General features: G+C 35.5%; 1 protein-coding gene across 1 annotated transcript; it reads right to left on the minus strand.

Annotated features, from left to right (window-relative positions):
• Positions 1 to 6,470: 6,470 nt before the first annotated feature.
• On the minus strand, positions 6,471 to 17,485 carry LOC124293411 (E3 SUMO-protein ligase ZBED1-like). Its single transcript, XM_046734256.1, has 4 exons — positions 17,309 to 17,485; positions 15,459 to 16,952; positions 7,090 to 7,143; positions 6,471 to 6,776 (listed from the first exon to the last, which is right to left on the minus strand). The coding sequence occupies exons 1-4, from the start codon at positions 17,483 to 17,485 to the stop codon at positions 6,471 to 6,473; spliced, it is 2,031 nt and encodes a 676-aa protein (XP_046590212.1).
• Positions 17,486 to 17,816: the final 331 nt, after the last annotated feature.

Below are 17,816 nucleotides of genomic sequence, written 5' to 3' on the forward strand. Positions count from 1 at the left end.
GACGAACATCTATCACGATAATAGTTCAATAAAATGTATACCAATAAAATTACTGAAATAACATGTCAAATTATAACTTATCATAAACGTTTCTTTCTGGATATTTTTTCATGTTCCGCCTTCCCTTTCCTCTGTTGAACTCACTGATTCTTGGCCTGGCCAATAGAACTCCCATCGTCCGTCATGTTCTGGTGCGATTTATTTGTTGCTGATCCGTAAAAATTTGGTCGCTGATAGTTTCTTTTCTTTGTAACCACAAGTTTGATCAATACGCATGAACTTTATTTTGTTAAAGGGCATAGCCGGATAAGCAGGTCGAATCGGCCCCCGCTGAATTTTTTGTCGGTACTTCAGGGATCAATTTGGACCCAAATGAAAATAATTCAGTGAAAATTTCAGCTATTAATCTTAAATGGTTTCCGAGTAATTGAAAAAAAACCTATTTTTTAGTATTTATTTTTTTTTTAATAGTAAAATTGGTAATTTTTTTTTGCTGATTTTTTTTTAAATACTTACGAGTAAAAGCTGTGAAAAAATTTTTTTTTTATGATTTCTAGACTAATAGCCGATTTTTAAACTAAAAAACAAAATTACAATTATTTTTTTTTATGCCTATTTCAAAACATGCAATCACCAAATTTGGACAGAATACGTCTTTTATACCCCTCTGTACTCAGGAATTTTTTCAATTTTTTTGGTTTGGTGCAACGTCATGAAAAAAATTGAAAACCAATTTTTTGTTAATTATTTTGTATTTCAACTGCTTAGAACACTACTTACAACTAATTATAAAATGTATTTATTCATAAAAATATTCATCAAAAACGTAAGTGGTCATCAAAATATTTGTTAATATTTTCGTCAATCTTCATCACTGTCTTCATTAATAACTACACAGCGCTCGATATTATTGAAAATGCGACTTAATTGCATATTTTACTGACAGGATCATACCAGCTTTCTCAAGCAGTGTCATACTTAGCTGAGATGATGGATGAAGATAATAATATAAGCCTTCAGTACGTAAGATCGGCTGAAAACATTCTTAGATTTCAAGTAAGATCTCGGCATATTAATGCAAAAACATATCGCTGCTTCATTGAGTATCATCGTGGCAAAAATGGAGTTAACGGAATTTCTCGATATTGCTGTGATTGTGCCAACGGTCGGCGTACAGTTGGTTGTTGTTCGCATGTAGCAGCTATTATTTATTACCTATCACATGCTAGATATTTATCGAGAATTGTAAGACCAGCAGAAATTTTAAGTCGCATTTTCAATAATACCGGGCGCTGTGTAGTTATTAATGAAGACAGTGATGAAGATTGACGAAAATATTAACAAATATTTTGATGACCACTTACGTTTTTGATGAATATTTTTATGAATAAATACATTTTATAATTAGTTGTAAGTAGTGTTCTAAGCAGTTGAAATACAAAATAATTAACAAAAAATTGGTTTTTAATTTTTTTCATGACGTTGCACCAAACCAAAAAAATTGAAAAAATTCCTGAGTACAGAGGGGTATAAAAGACGTATTCTGTCCAAATTTGGTGATTGCATGTTTCAAAATCTCTCTATCTAATAAAAAAGTTTCAAACAAATGAACGTAGAAAAAGATTATAATAACAATAGTAAAAAAAGATTATAATAACAATAGTAAAAAAAGATTATAATAACAATAGTATACGCATGAAGTTGGCGGTGGGGTGAGATCCCGAAAACGAAACAAAAAGGATCTAGCAAACCCTTTGACAGCTGTCATCGGCTGTTTATGACAGTCTTTGACAAATATCTTTATAGGTATCTGTTTCTGACGCGCAAAAAATGAACATGCAAACGAAAATTATCAAGATGATTCCCGACAGGAATTGTCTTTTTCGCGCGTTGGCGTATTGTGTATACGGCACTCAAGATCGACACGCAGAGGTGAGACTGAGTATCGTTTCAAATATAGTGGATAATTGGTCTACATTTGCGGGTTTTATTACAGGTAATGAGTCAAACGGTGCTGTGATTAGGTGACCTGGTGATTACAAATCACATATGAATAAAAATGCAATATATGCAGCTGCGGATATTTTTAAGATATGTTTAATCGTGTATCGCGAAGAACAAATTCATCCACACCGGAACGGATCACAAAATGGAACACAATTCTCGCTACTCTTCACCGGCGACGGAGACAGTGGACACTTTGATGTCTTGCAGAACCAAAATAAAATTCAGATAGTGAGTAATAAGTATGAAAAGTAACAATCAAATAATAGTAAATCTAAATATATCACCAAACAGTCAAAAGGACAGCCAGGATTTACGATGACAATGGAGAAAGGAGGAGTTTCAAGCAGCAGACAAGGCGATGAAGATGGTGGATGGTCGGAAGTATCACAAAAGAAAGAGGAAAATAAAATTGTAAGTGCGAAGAACCAAATAAGCCATAGAATAATATCCATCAAATATTCGTATAACCAGGAAAGAGAACGACCATGATCGATGTTGACCACAAGAGAAAGAGGTGATTTACGGAGTGAACAGCAACATAAATATAGAGAAAAAAATAATGTAAAGAAGGTGATTTTGGAGAATAACGGGCAGAGCGGTAGCAAAAATAATTCAGCAAGTCAAGGAGATAGATAGATATCAATAGAGAAGGAACACCAATTTTCAACCAACGAATGGAAGCTTAGATTGATAAAAAAAAGAAAAGTAAGCACAGAAGGAATTGAAGTGGACAGCAAGTGCAGACCTGTCATCAAATCAACATGAAGGAATTCGCCTGTCTACTAGACAATGCGTAAGGAAATAGTGAGGCGCGCAGCGCCGAGTGCCCGAGGCGCGTAGCGCCGAGATGGGGTTGGCGCGCGAAGCGCGCAGGGGCGAAGCCCCTAGTAGGCATAAAAAAAAATAATTGTAATTTTGTTTTTTAGTTTAAAAATCGGCTATTAGTCTAGAAATCATAAAGAAAAAATTTTTTTCACAGCTTTTACTCGTAAGTATTTAAAAAAAAATCAGCAAAAAAAAATTTCTAATTTTACTATTAAAAAAAAAATAAATACTAAAAAATAGGTTTTTTTCAATTACTCGGAAACCGTTTAAGATTAATAGCTGAAATTTTCACTGAATTATTTTCATTTGGGTCCAAATTGATCCCTGAAGTACCGACAAAAAATTCAGCGGGGGCCGATTCGACCTGCTTATCCGGCTATGCCCTTTTTATCTATTTCTGGATTTTCGTTCTTGAAGAGCGCGCTCGAATAAATCTCGATCGTTCAATCGTCGTCCAAGGAATCCCTTGAGATCTGGAGAATCTATCATCCCAATAACCGCCCTGGTCAAGGCTTCTCCTACGGGCTTACCTATTAATGAGTCAAGTTGTCTTTGTTTTTGGCGGGCGTATTCAAACTGTTACAACATTACTGTCCGGGAGCTGGCCGGAAAAGCTGCCAGCGCCCGGTTTGAAACCTGGAGAACTGACCGGTACCCGACCAGTTCCCGGTTTAAATTCGCGCACGGAATATATTGTATACCTTTCGACCTCTAGCATACGGACTATGTCTGATCCATCGCCACCGGTGAGTTGCAAAGGGCTGAAACTCGGTGGACTATCCAATCTGAGTACAAGTTATGAAAGACCGAAATTTTTGATCGGATTTCTGACGTCCCATTCATTTGTCGTTAATTGGTGGAGTTACCCATATGTACCATCTATTTTTTTTTTAAATCCATGAACAAACAATAACACTTTTAAATCCGCATCGGACGCAGAAGGACCTCAAGGTGTCTGATGAAAAACAAGATTTTGAGGGTGTCTATTAAGGGTTGTGGGGAAATTGATATTTCTATAAAAGCATGCTTGTCTGATACTAGAGAGCCAACAAATTATAAGAAAAACGTTAGTTTAGATCGGAGAATGACTTCTTAATTTCAACGAATCTCTATTGTATTCGAACACTTTTTCATCTGAGCTATCTATAATGACGAACCAAGAAGTAGTGGCAAATATGCATGATTATTTATTGTGTGCCCATGACAACTGTGACAAATGGCGGTCATCGGATAATCGATAAATATCTCTTTACTGATGTGAGTCTAACTGTAACTGTGTGATCGATTCCAGTGTCTAGCATCTGGAAATTTCCACGAGGTACCGTACGACGTGACAAACCCTTGAAATCTAGTGTACACTATATTTACGGCATTTTGATTGGTTACCGCTCGACCGCGCTGCGCGCTATCACGCCTGTGAGCCATAGAACTAGTAACGTAAAACCGGTGTGACGTCGGAACGGTACCTGGTGGAAATTTCCAGATGTTAGACACCGGAATCGTTCTCACAGCTACAGTTAGACTCACATCAGTAGTTTGGGTCACCAATTACCGATGAAGTATTGAAATACACCGGACAACGGGCCTTCTGTCGCTCTAATCGAACGAACCGAGGAAGGAGTAATTGTTGGATAAAAGATTTAATCAATTGGCTTACCTTTTGAGAATAATCTGGATATGATGACTTACAGCGTAGATTGGTGAGAGAATTTAACGGAATGAGTGATTTTAATGTATTTGGATACTTTGATTAACTTGGATTTATTTTATAAGTTCAATATTTCGAATCACAAACAACGGAGTTACTTAGTGTAAAATCTTAAATTAATATGACAAAATGGAGCTGAAAGCTCGCTAGACTTTTGGGCAGAGTAACGTTGTACGAAACGTTTAAATGCAAAAGGCAAAAGGATTTTACCGTGAGACTGCACCGGAACAAGATTGATGAATCTGGTGGTAGAAACCAAGAGGACGATCAGATGATCGGTCGCCGTTTTTATAGGTGTCGATCGTTGCGCAAAACGATCCCCTTCTCTAGATTTTGTCAACTTTTGCGAACCTTCCCCCTTTTCCTAGGAATTAGAATTGGGGCACGACATTTTCGCCGCATTCACGCCTGTGATCTTAGTTCTTTAGCTATTACTATGTTGCAAGCTTTCACATATGGTTTAACGCTGCGCTGGTGCGGTGGTGTAGGTGCAGGGTCGTTGCTCTGTAATTTTCCATCCGGCGTGTAGTTTTCCTACCGTGCTTCTTCCCCCCTGTGGGCGTTAGGACCCGGGCCGATTTGAGCAGCTATTTCCTAATATGGTAATCGCAGTGCGTATGCGCTAGAGGTGACCCATCTTTCGTGGTGTATGTTAGTGCCGTGTGCATTTTCGGTGTCACGATGCGCTGAATTCTAGTCGTAGTTTACTTCTTAAATATTCTTACTATCCTGTTCGTTACAAAGTATATATATTAAGATTGTCATATCGGTTACTCGTCGTTTGTTAGTTTTATAGCGTGTAAATATGTAAAATTGCATATGTATTATAATTGATTACTGTCGTTATTCACCTGGAGTACAATAGCGATTGTTTGTGAGACATAAGCTGCTATTTGCCTAACATTATTAGGATCGCGCTGCTGCGAATATTCTCAGGTGTGTGTGTTATAACTATTTTAACAGATTGAGGGTATTTAACAATTTGATAATTCGTAGTTTTAGAGCAGATTCACATGTGTGCTTTCGTATATAATTCTCTTTTGTAATTATTAATTTTCATATTAATATAAATCGGCTTGTAAGCTTCTAGAACGTTTTTCTTATGTTTGTTGGTTGCCTGTTATTGGGCGTTGCCACGTATGCATCTTTGAGTTTATTGCGAGTTGATTTACCTTCAATCGTTTCGTCGCTAAGTTTCTTAATTTGTTCTCTATATGGAGCTCTGTATGGCTCCATATTGAAGATCAGATATTTCACTAGCTTGAATCGTAGGCGGAGCATTAGGGTGATTCAACAAAATACCACCCACTGTCCCTCTTATAGCTAAAAACCTTTCAAGCATGTGCAATTAAGAATTCCACCGTGTTGAAAAATCGCGTATCAGGTGTTTAATTTTCCCTTCCGGTACATTTTCAGCCTTTTGAGAATTCGTCAATTGGTCTGCACCAACTCCGCTCTGATGGAACCATTGTACAATTTTGCGAAATTTATCAAATAATAATTTTATTTTTATCACCGTGACTGAATTTTGTACAACAAGGTTCAACGTGTGTGCTGTGCAACGAATATGCTTTGCTCTTCCAAATGCCGATTCAATGGTTTTTACAATATTTGCACCATTGTCGGTAGTGACAGCCACAATTTTTACTTCAGGTATTTCCCATTTTTCGCAAATATTTTTTATGGTGGTTGATAGGTATTCAGCGGTATGACTCTTTGCAAGCGGCTCACAAGCTTTATTGAAAGAAACAATCTTAAAATTTTTGATAAAATGAATAGTTACTCCTAGATAGCTTTTCATTTGCAAATCTTTCCATTGGTAACGGATTGTAACTTGTTGATTATAATAGCTTTTTTCTCTTCGTATTTTCCATCAATCATGTCGGTTATCGTTTTGCGACATGGGATTTTATATAATGGTGCAAGTAATTTAATCAATTTTCCAAACTTCTCCTTCGACCACGCTGAAAGAAAGATTATCGCGGTATATCAATTGTGCTATAGCGTCTCTAATCTGTTTGTTTTTTGAACCCCCTGATCCAAATTCTAATATTTTTGAGAATGATGCTTCAATACCCATTTTATGTCGTTTAGGAGATGAAGGCCCTACAGGATCTTCAATTTGAGATGCGGAAGTGGTCGGTATCATAATCATAGAGTCTTCAGTATACTCGTATGTAGATGTAGCTGCAATTGATTTTTCCTGCCAATTGTTTCCCGACTTGGCTGCATGATCCTTCAACAAAATTAAAATTGTTCAAAAATATCCTTTAGCAAATGGCCACTAAACTAAAAAAATATTACGTATCATAAACTGCCGGTTAAAATAAAAATAAATTTTGACTCGATTAATCACTGTTTAGATCGTAAATTGATTTATCATCTGAATCGGTAAGTATATCTTCCGATTTGTAAACACTCAACCCTAAACTACAACTGTCAAAATGAAACTTTGACTTGCATGTCATTATTCATATTGCCCGGGCATTTTAAATAGTACCCTGATTTATCATTTGGTTGGTTCAAAGCACAAAATAGTAGGTACTTACCTCTTTATTTTCGCTACTACTTATGATACCAGAGTGTTTCCTTTCCATGTGTCGCTTCAAATTGGTTGTATTACTACAAGTTTTTAAAATTTTAGGGCAATATTTACATTTAGCATTGCCAGATTTATTGTCAACATGGAAATATTGACGCCAACTACTTGTCGCTCTTTTGGTTGTTGACATTGTTGAAAACAAGATTTTGAGAAATACTAATTTTTTTTTGTCATGAAAAACTTTCAGAATTGTCGTTTTAAAAATGGAGTTTCAATAACGAATAATGAATGACATATCAGCCAAATGTTGGTAAAATAAATGGTACAATCGTTGCCTAACTCCTGCGACGTGGATTTTTCCCGCTTCTCGGTCACTCGGAGAAAATGACCGAGAACTTACCGCGTGCACAATAAATCGGCGTCCACGATGTACCCTGGATCTAAAACAATATCGCGAAGTTTTGTTGGGCACCTGGCGTGATTAACACGCCTCAAAGTCATTATTGCGCTATTCCTAGGGCATATGCTCGATAGCTCAGTACCGCGGAGAGGGGAGGGGTAATTTTTGAAGAGAGAGAGAGAGACACTCGAAATACACACGCTATTTAACAAAAGTAAAATAAAATCTTATATTTCCCAATAGCAAGTCTGAAATTAAACAGAAAATTACACGTAACCTACTCTATTTCTTACTTTAATGAGCTCGCGGCTCTCTAACTAAAACGTCACTCAACGATCACAAAATCCTCATACGCAATTCTTAATTTGCAAGTTCGCCATTTGTTCTCCATGGCGATTATTGCTCGAAACGAAACTAAAACTAATTATTCGACGGTGCGCCGTCGGGCTACCGAACAGACGGCGTCCTCAATCTCACCCGAGATCTCACTCGACTCGGAGCTTCGACGCTACCGCGAGCTGCCCCAAGTCTAAACGAATCCGCAAACGTTACTGTATTTTAAACGCAACCAAAACTCAATGCTCAAACTTCTCGTCTCAACTGCTGCTCAACGCAACGGCAATTTCGACTATACATCACCTCAACTCGACTAAACACTATCTTAACTAAACAGCAACTTAACTAAGCGCAAGCACCGCTACATTCAACTTCAACTCAACACAAGCTCAAGATGACGCAACTCAATCTACATTATCTCAACTAACGGGTACGGAACTCAATGCAGGCGCAACTAAACGTAACCTAAAAATCTTTTCAAAATCCCCCAAAACGTTACCCGCTAATCCGAGCACTCCAATTCGGCACTTCCCGACCTACTCGAGAGGTGATACTTAAAAACCCGATAACGCGGCTCGACCCGGTACAGCGAAATTCGGCTATACTTGATTTCACTAACGAGAAAGACTCAACTAAAACCGGTGACTCTACTCAACTTTCGCAGGAACTCAAAATTTACTCTACTCTAACACGCGTACTCAGGCTACGGTCATCAAGCAAAAGAATCGGCAAAAGAATTTCGAGTACTTCTCTACTACGCAAATCCAAAACGGCTACCCGTTACTCGGCAAGCCTTTCCGCAATCATGCTCGAAATTCAATCGCGGGGATAGAAGCAGCGCTTACCTTTTACATCCTTGCAACCCCCTTTCCGTTCCCCTCGCGATTTTCGGGCAACTCCATTACTTCGCGAAACTCCCCAAAACGTGACTGCTCATCACGACCGCCAGAACTAGAGTGGTTTCAAAAACCTACCACCTGCCGCAACACGGATCTCGATACGCCATCCCATACGTGACGTCATACCCACAAGAATACGCAATAATCGATCCGTCATCGATTTCGTCGATCGCGCAACTCGACGCGCACCTTCAATAGCATCGCTGCCTACATCTTCACTTATAACAATAGTTGTATTCGTTAAATTGAATTGCTCTATTGCTGTTTCAATTATCATTACATCAGCATCATTATTAGCTTGTTTTACCAATATATTTTCAGCAGTAAACTTTTCTTTCAACATTAAAATGAACCGAGTTTTTTTGCATTTGCAAGAAATTTCTGTCGACTGGTAGAAATTGTCATAGATTGATCAAATAAAATATCAGAAGATGAAGATGTTGCTGAAGTTTGTAACGAGATTCACGAGGCGACACCTACGGAAGCGGCCGAACACCGGTCTCTCTGTCTTACCATATAACAACTAGTGTCAGATAAGCGTTCACATATAGCAATACTGAAGAATAAAGAAGGTTTAGTCCAAATCCGGTCGGGTAAATAGATATATTTAATTGTTGGGCAAACGAACATGTTTGCGTTTGCGACGTTTCGGCCGGGCCCTGCCGACATCATCAGGCTATAATAATTACAAAATGTTTCACAAGACAATTCCAATTGGAACAGAGACTATGTTGGTAAGAATAGTTGCTGTTATTTTAACTTAATTATATAATATATATTGTCACATGTTTGAGTGACAATTTTTCAGGTTAAGTGTGAAAATTGCGGTTAGCAACGATAGTATAAAATATAGGTTACATGAATGAAGTTTGACGATTAAAGAGGTTAATAATTGTGTAAGAATTGGAATAAAAAGAGATAAAACAAGATACGGACGGATTACTCACAAAATTTGACGACCTGTGCCTGCTTGGGTGTTTTTAGTTCAGCATTTTGGACGGAAGTGGAAATTAGCGGATATTGATCCAAAAATCTATGGTAATGAGGTGTGATATTGATCTGTGTTGGAGCAAAATGGATTTGAGACTGATACAACGTAATAAGGGCGCCAATTTTGAAAACTAGAGAATGTTAGAGTATAGATGGCTGAGATGTTGGATATCTGCGCGCTTGTTGACAGAGTTACTTTTGTTCTTGAAGATATGGATCATTTTCTTAATATTACGTTTATACCAAGTAGGTTCTGTAGCTAAGGTTATGGAGTTATCAAAATCAAAATGATGTCCAAGACTCAAGGTGTGTTCTGCTAGAGCGCATCTGTCAGTTTCATGGCATTTAATATTTGAGCGATGGCCAGAAATTCTATTTTTTGAATGTTGTGACGTCTGTCCAATATAACTTTTGCTACAGTCTCGACATGGTATTTTATACACGCAATTGATTTTATCTAAATTAGGAGTTACAGATCTTAAGTGAGAAAAAAGAGGATATTTAGTAGAATTATTAATTCTGAACGTCATTTCGATGCCTTTAATTTTCAAAACTTTTTCAATTTAGCTACATAGATTTTCAATATAGGGTATAGAGGTGGTGTTCTTGAATTTGTCTTTATCATTAGGTTGATTGTTAGAGTCTATATTCCAATCAATAGAATTGTACATTTCTTTAACTCTATACTTTTTAATATCATTGATGAATTTTAAAGGGTAACCATTCGAAATAAGAGTTGTTTCCACGAGCTTCAAGTTTTTTTTTTGAGAAATTGAGGGTTTGAAATTTTAAGACAACGATCGAACAAAGCTATGGCGACAGATTCTTTATATTCCATAGGATGATCTGAACGATAATAAATGTATCTACCAGACCAAGTTTGTTTGTGATGCCAATCTTGGATTACAGTATCATTTTGATTAATCACCAAGGTGTCAAGAAAACTGATTTCACCATCTTTTTCCAACTCAATTGCAAACTGTATGTGAGGGTGAAAATTGTTAAATTTATTTAGACGGAATTGTAAGTTTTCTTTTTTCACACAAGTTATAATATCGTCTACATAACGGTAGTAGAAAGGGAGACTAAAGGGGAGCTGTGAGATAATTTTTTGTTCAAAATGTTCAAGTACTAAATTTGCTACCACTGGGCTAATTGGTGAGCCCATGGCTACACCAAAAATTTGTTCGTAAAATTTTTCTTGGTAGGCGAAGTAGCAAAAGTTGAAACAAAGTTTTGTAGCTACAAGAAATTCTTTTTTGTTGATGTTAGTGTGTGATTTTAATTTGGGCCAATTTTTACTGATTATAGAAATTGCTAAATTTGTTGGAATATTAGTAAACAGTGATTTGACATCTAAGGAGATTAATAGGTGTTCTCTAGGGATTGGTGTATTTCTGATTTTATTTACAAAGGATCAAGTGTCCTTGATGTGATAGTTGGATTTACCTGTGATGCTAGAGAGTACACTAGAGCAGAATCTGGAGATTTTGTACGTAGGTGAATTGATGTTGCATACAATTGGTCTCAGAGGTACATTGATATTGTGTATTTTTGGTAGAAAATATGTCTTAGGAGGCAGAGAGTTGTAGGTTTTGAGATTTTTTGCCGAGTTTGAATCTATAAATTTTTTCTGGTGCCACAGGTTTATCATATCATTGACTTGTTTTTGTATCTTATTGGTGGGATCACGAGAGATAAGAGTGTGTGTGTTGGAATCATTAAGAATATGTTTACATTTTTGTTCAAGATCCATCTTGTCCATGACGACTGTTATATTGCCTTTGTCAGCATCAGTGACGACTAAGTGATTATGATGTTTTAAAAATTCTTTTGTTTGATTTACTTTGGAAGTTATTTGACAGTAAGATTCGAGTGGATTTTTATGGATATATGGTAGATACATTCATTATCGTTCAAATCATCCTATGAAACATAAAAAATCTGTCGCCATAGCTTTGTTCGATCGTTGTCTTAAAATTTCAAACCCTCAATTTCTCAAAAAAAAAAAAAAAAACTTAAAACTCGTGGAAACAACTCTTATTTCAAATGGCCATCCTTCAAATTTCATCAATGATATTAAAAAGTATGGAGTTGAAAAAATGTACAATTCTATTGATTGGAATATAGACTCTAACAATCAACCTAATGATAATGACAAATTTAAGAACACCATCTCTATACCCTATATTGAAAATCTGTCTAGCCAAATTAAAAAAGATTTGAAAATTGAAGGCATCGAAATTACGTTTAGAATTAATAATACTACTAAATATCCTCTTCTTTTTTCACTTACAATATGTAACTCCTAATTTAGATAAAATCAATTGAGTGTTTAAAATACCATGTGTAGACTGTAGCAAAAGTTATATTGGACAGACGTCACAACATTTAAAAAATAAAATTTCTGTTCTAATTAGAATTGTCTTCTGAAACATTTTGTAATTATTATAGCCTGATGATGGTCGGCAGGGCCCGGCTGAAACGTTGCAAACGCAAACATGTTCGTTTGCCCAACAATTAAATATATCTATTTACCTGACCGGATTTCGACTAAACCTTCCTCATTCTTCAATTCACCTCCTGGTTACTAATACTTTACAAATATAGCAATACTAGTCAAACTCACGGGATATCCGTTCGCGGCAAAGAGACTCTACGAGAAGACGCCACGGCAATGAGTCGCACACTTAATACCTCGTAGACCGCCTTCATTTTACTTTGTTTTTTAATTTAAATTCCTTCATCGAATCAAATCGTATAAATGTAACTGCTAGCACACTGTCCAGTGAGCACGTCGAATCCTGATGGAATGTTATCTGACCAGAACACCATAATATTCGTTATCATTCTCCGATCGTCGCCACGTGGAACGCAGCGAGAGCCAACGTTGATAGTAACGAATTAGTAGTCGTCTTGTGTCACAGTTCGTTACTCAGGCCATTAGACCACCAACAAGATAAGTTTTTAACATTGTATCGAGTCACACATAACGTCATTTTTTACTTCCCTTTTTCTAGCCTTTCAGTATCTTTTCCTGTACCCATATTTCATTTAACTCAGAATCATTTGCCTTTCGTATTTAGAGTCACAAGTATAACCCTATTTTTGCCTTTCTAATTTGAAAAACCACAGGCTGGTAGGCGTATTTTAAGTTTTTTGGTGTGAGTGATGTGTGAATGGTTTCTTTTTTCTTATTTTTTAGTCACCTTGTATATCCATTCTGCCGGTTTCTGTGTCAAAACGCCAATAAATGAAAATGTTCTTTCACTAATATTTTCATGACTGACGTTAACCATAAAAAACCCCTTATAAGTTGAATGGGAGATAGATGTTACTCAAGGTTACACTGGCGGATAAAATGAGGGACTGGCTTTCTTTTTGCCCGAAATTCTCATATTTATAATATTTTATGTGTAAGTTACACTGACCGATAGAACGATATTTTTACTTGCATTACAGTTCCAGTGATGTATATACGTGGTGTACTTATACATATTATAACGATTACAACTCCTTCAACTTTTTGAATCGTTATATCTCTAAAACAGTGGCTTTTAGGAAACAAGTATTCAGAAATTTTTTTCAGATAATTATCCAATCTACAATTTTTGTCTGGGCTAATTTTATGATGAAACTTACCGTTTTGCTGAAAATCGCGAAAAACCCGATTTTGTGACCTTTGAACCCGAGTAAATTCTTTTCCAGGCGTCGGATCGATGAGGACTTTTCATATTTCATGTATAATAGTGTTTTGAACAATCCTATTAATTTTCAGCCGAGTGTGATTTTTTGTAACCTCACTTCTATTTTTTGGTCTAATTTGACCGGACTACTGGTGTACTATAAAAATAAAAGATTACAGAAAATCTGACGTTTGCATATTTTCAATACGGGAATTCCTTGTATCAAATTGATATAATATTACTGACATTCTTCTGACAGCCTTTATTCACTCATTTCTCTTGCTGATTTCCCAATTTCGTCTCGGAAACGAATAAAAAGTTAACTCTGGATTTTTCGATTGGGTATTTATGTAATCCACAACACAATGGTGCCTCGTGTCACCCATTTTTTGGTTATTTCGGAGAGTACGTTTTAATTGAATTAATACATAAATCGCACAGCTGACCGCACTCGCACGTCTATGTGTTGTTTGAATCTGCCACCGAGGCGCGCCACTAGAGTTATCCAAGAGGCGTATTCTCTCAGTATATTTCTGGCCTGAGCTGTGTTTGATTATCCCGGAACTATCGAGAGAAAGATCGGAGCGACTCGGAACTAACCCCGAAACACCTCACGTCTCAGCGTCAGACCTCCGCTGCCGCTGTCTTGTCGCCGCGCGCCGTACCCCGAGCACTGTCCAAGTACCGCACGCGCGCGCTAGGGGCGCGCGTCTCTCGCAACTCCAGCGACGCCGGCCCGGTATACTTCCCACTGTACCTAACGGCGGCCTGGATGAGCTGCGGAAGGTCATTCCGCACATCGGTCCGCGGGTAAGTCTGGTACTGTGATCTTCCTAGACAGATGAGTATCTATGTTGTGTGAAATTGATAATCAATCGACTCCCATCTAGGGATGTGACCTCGAGTCGGAAAAATCGATTGCTCAATATCGATTTTTTTTTGTTTAGAAATAAATCGATTGGTAAAAAATCGATTTAAACAAAAATAATCGATTTTTGTTCATATTTCGATTTTTTATATATTTTTCTATACGATAAATGCCAATAAGATGAATTAGTAAAAATATATTATGAATATTTAATTCGAATGAAAAATATTCGAGGTAATAAGTATAAAAAAATAGTCAAATCGTCGATTTTCAGATTTTTTAATAATTCAGATTCGAACTCTTCACATACAAATTTTTAATATTCTTAAAGATTTAATTCGGTACAAATATTACAAAACAATACGTATAAAAATATGATTATTTTAGTCTCAAAACTAAAATACAAAACACATCACTTGCTACAATCTAAGTTTAGATAATGAAAAAAACGAATATTCAAATATATGAATTGGTATTATCACAAATGATCAGTAGTCAAGTTTAATATTAGACTAAATCAAGCATGAAATTAACTGGCTTATATTTATAATAATTAAAACGAAAGTCTAGTCTTAAAACTAGAAAATTCAATAAGTTTTTCGTAAACTTTAAGTTTAATTAATGATCTTAAAATAAATAATTGCCATAAATGTTTAGTTGTACTCAACATTTGACTAGAATCAAAGTAAAATAAACTGATTAGTTCAAGTAGAAAAATAAAAAGATAATTGTTAAATATCAAAATTGAAAAGGAAAATAAGCTTCTTTCAATCTTTGAGCTCCAATGATAAAAAAAAAACAAAAATAAATAATCGCTACAAATGTTTAATGTCACTTAAAATTTGACTAGAATCGAAGTAAAATAAACCGATTAGTTTAAGTAGTAAATAAAACGTTAATATTTAAAAACAAATTTTAAAATAAAAAGAAAGCTTTCTCCAAACTTTGAATCACAACATACAATAAAACTTCAATAAATTATTGCCATAAGTCTTCTGTTAAAGAGTTTAAAAATAATAATTTTGGTAATCGCTTTCCTAAAATACGATTTCGAGTTTTCCTCAAAATATTCCCAGCTTTAGAAAATAGCCTTTCAGCTGGTGCAGAAGTGGCCATCACTGAGAGATGTTTTACAGCTAAATTCGTTAACTTTGGAAAAGTTCCTTCATAGTTTTTCCATACATTTAGAGGGTCTACCTCAAGATTTGATAACGGTGCAGCAATATACAAGTCAAGCTCTGTATTCTTGGTCGTTGACGTGTTTGCTGACACTATTTTTTCATGGTGTACCTTCCATATATCTTGTCCGTTAACCGTCACTTCTGATGAAACCGATGATTCAGAATGGGTCACTGCTAGAACATCATCATTTCTCATGTTCAAACTCAAATATCGGTTTGTATAATCGATTGTCTTTGACAAGGATAACGGCTCATCTAAATAAATTTTTTTAAATCTAGGATCCAAAAAAGTTGCGACTGAGAAAAGGTGAACTTTTTGGATGTTTTCAAATCTTTTGATCAACTCCGTTTGCAGTGAATATTTTAATTGGTTAGCCAAATCACTATCTATCGTTGTTGCATCTAATAGAATTCTCAAACACTTGATCATAGGTATGGCTTTACTGGCTGTCACATATTTTTCGGCGCTCATTTTTTCAGTGACATCGTGAAAAGGTCTTAAAACTTTTTCTATTTCTTTAAGTACAACAATTTCGTTTGCTTGAAGCATTTGGGGTGCATTTGGATGTTTTAATAAAATAGATCCTATTGTACTACTCATTAATATAAAACGTTCAATCATAAGTAATTGTGAGTTCCATCTAGTGGATACGTCACCAACTAAATGCTTCACTTTTCCATCAGGAATTTTTTCCTGCGTTTGTAATTGTCGCAACTCTTCAGCGCCTACGCCACTTTGGTGGAACCAAGTTACAATTTTTCGAACTTTATCCAAAAATAATTTCACTTCAGTAGATTTCACTGAATTATCAACCACTAAATTCAGTGTATGAGCTACACATCGAATATGTTTTGCCCGACCAAAACTAATTTCAACAGCCTTAACTATGTTACTGCCATTATCAGTAGTAACACTTACAATTTTTTCAATAGACAAATCCCAATCTCCACATACTTTAAGAATCATCTCCGATAAATATTCTCCGGTATGGTTCTCATGTAGCGGTTCACATGCAATGCTCATAGATTGCATTTCATAGTTTTCTATGAAGTGCACTGTCACACCTAAAAAACTTCTTAATTGCATATCCTTCCATTCATCTATTGTGAGACAGATATTTTTAATAGATTTTAATTTTTGTTTGATAATAGTTTTCTTTTCTTCATATTTAGTGTCGATAAGTTCTGTGATTGTTTTGCGACATGGAACGTTGTACAAAGGTGCCACAGTCTTCATTAACTTTTTGAATCCTATTCCTTCCACCATACTGTAAGGAAGACTGTCTCGAGTTATCATTTCTGCGATAGTCTGCGTTATTTGTTTACTTTTATCGCCATTTGGAGCATATGCAGAAACTCTCGAAAAAGCAGCTCCAATACTTAATTTAGCTCGTTTTGGCGTTGAAAATAAAGCCTCACTTCCTGTTGATAAAGTTGTTTTCGAAGTTTGTGCCAATGGATTGATATTATCACAGTTATTAATATCCTGAATAGCAACTGCACATGAATTCTGTAGCGATAAAAATAAAAATTAAATTAAATTGAATATTTATTCATTATTTCATCGAAATTATTATTTACATTAATTTTTAAAAAATGAATAATAGCTAAAACACCTTTTGATGACATGCATTTTTGATTTCAGAATTAAATAGAGAAATATATAATCATAAATGCGTTATTAACCTCTGAAATGATGTTACTATGGAGTAAGAAATAGAGAATCAAATTTTATTTTCATAAGTCTAAAATATTTGCAATTAATGCATATAAAATTTACTTATTATTTGAATTTTATGATTTGCTCTCATAAAGACCATAACAAAGAATAAATAATGACTTTTTGCATTAAATGATTAGTGTTACCTCGTCAACTTCTAAAACAGCGGAATGTTTCCTTTCCATATGCTGTTTTAAGTTTGTAGTGTTACTACACGTTTTTAATGCTTTTGGACAATATTTACATTGTGCAGTGGCATTGTCCTTATTTATTACAAAATACTTTCGCCAGCAACTTTTAGGTGTTTTACCAGTGAAAGACATTTTTAAGGTTAATGGGAATTATTTTGACACTTCAAAAAGATGAAAATAAAAACAAAAAATATCACAGCTTATTATATCTTAGTACCGATGGCGCTGCTTTTTTATCGACATGCTCAATAAACTTACTTACCCATTCGTCGCACAGATGGCACTATTTACAAAAATCAATTTAAAATGTGTAATTCTAATAATCGATTTTTTAAAAATCGATGTTCACCATTAATAAAATCGGTTATAAAAAAATCGACGATAAAAAAAATAATCGATTAAAATAAAAATCGATTATTTATTCACTTCCCTACTCCCATCCATCCAAAAAATTTCGTCGTTC

This window comes from Neodiprion lecontei, chromosome 3 (assembly GCF_021901455.1).
Source record: "Neodiprion lecontei isolate iyNeoLeco1 chromosome 3, iyNeoLeco1.1, whole genome shotgun sequence".
NCBI lineage: Eukaryota > Metazoa > Arthropoda > Insecta > Hymenoptera > Diprionidae > Neodiprion > Neodiprion lecontei.

What these genes read in the sequence shown, in the direction of transcription:
- LOC124293411 (XM_046734256.1), bottom strand. Translation starts at nt 17,485, where the DNA reads ATGTCTTTCACTGGTAAAACACCTAAAAGTTGCTGGCGAAAGTATTTT. An exon ending in CACCGTTATCAAATCTTGAG is followed by an intron (nt 7,144 to 15,458) that starts GTAGACCCTCTA and finishes ACCAATTTGAAG; the next exon opens with CGACACATGGAAAGGAAACA. An exon ending in GTAGTAGCGAAAATAAAGAG is followed by an intron (nt 6,777 to 7,089) that starts GTAAGTACCTAC and finishes ATTTTGTTGAAG; the next exon opens with GATCATGCAGCCAAGTCGGG.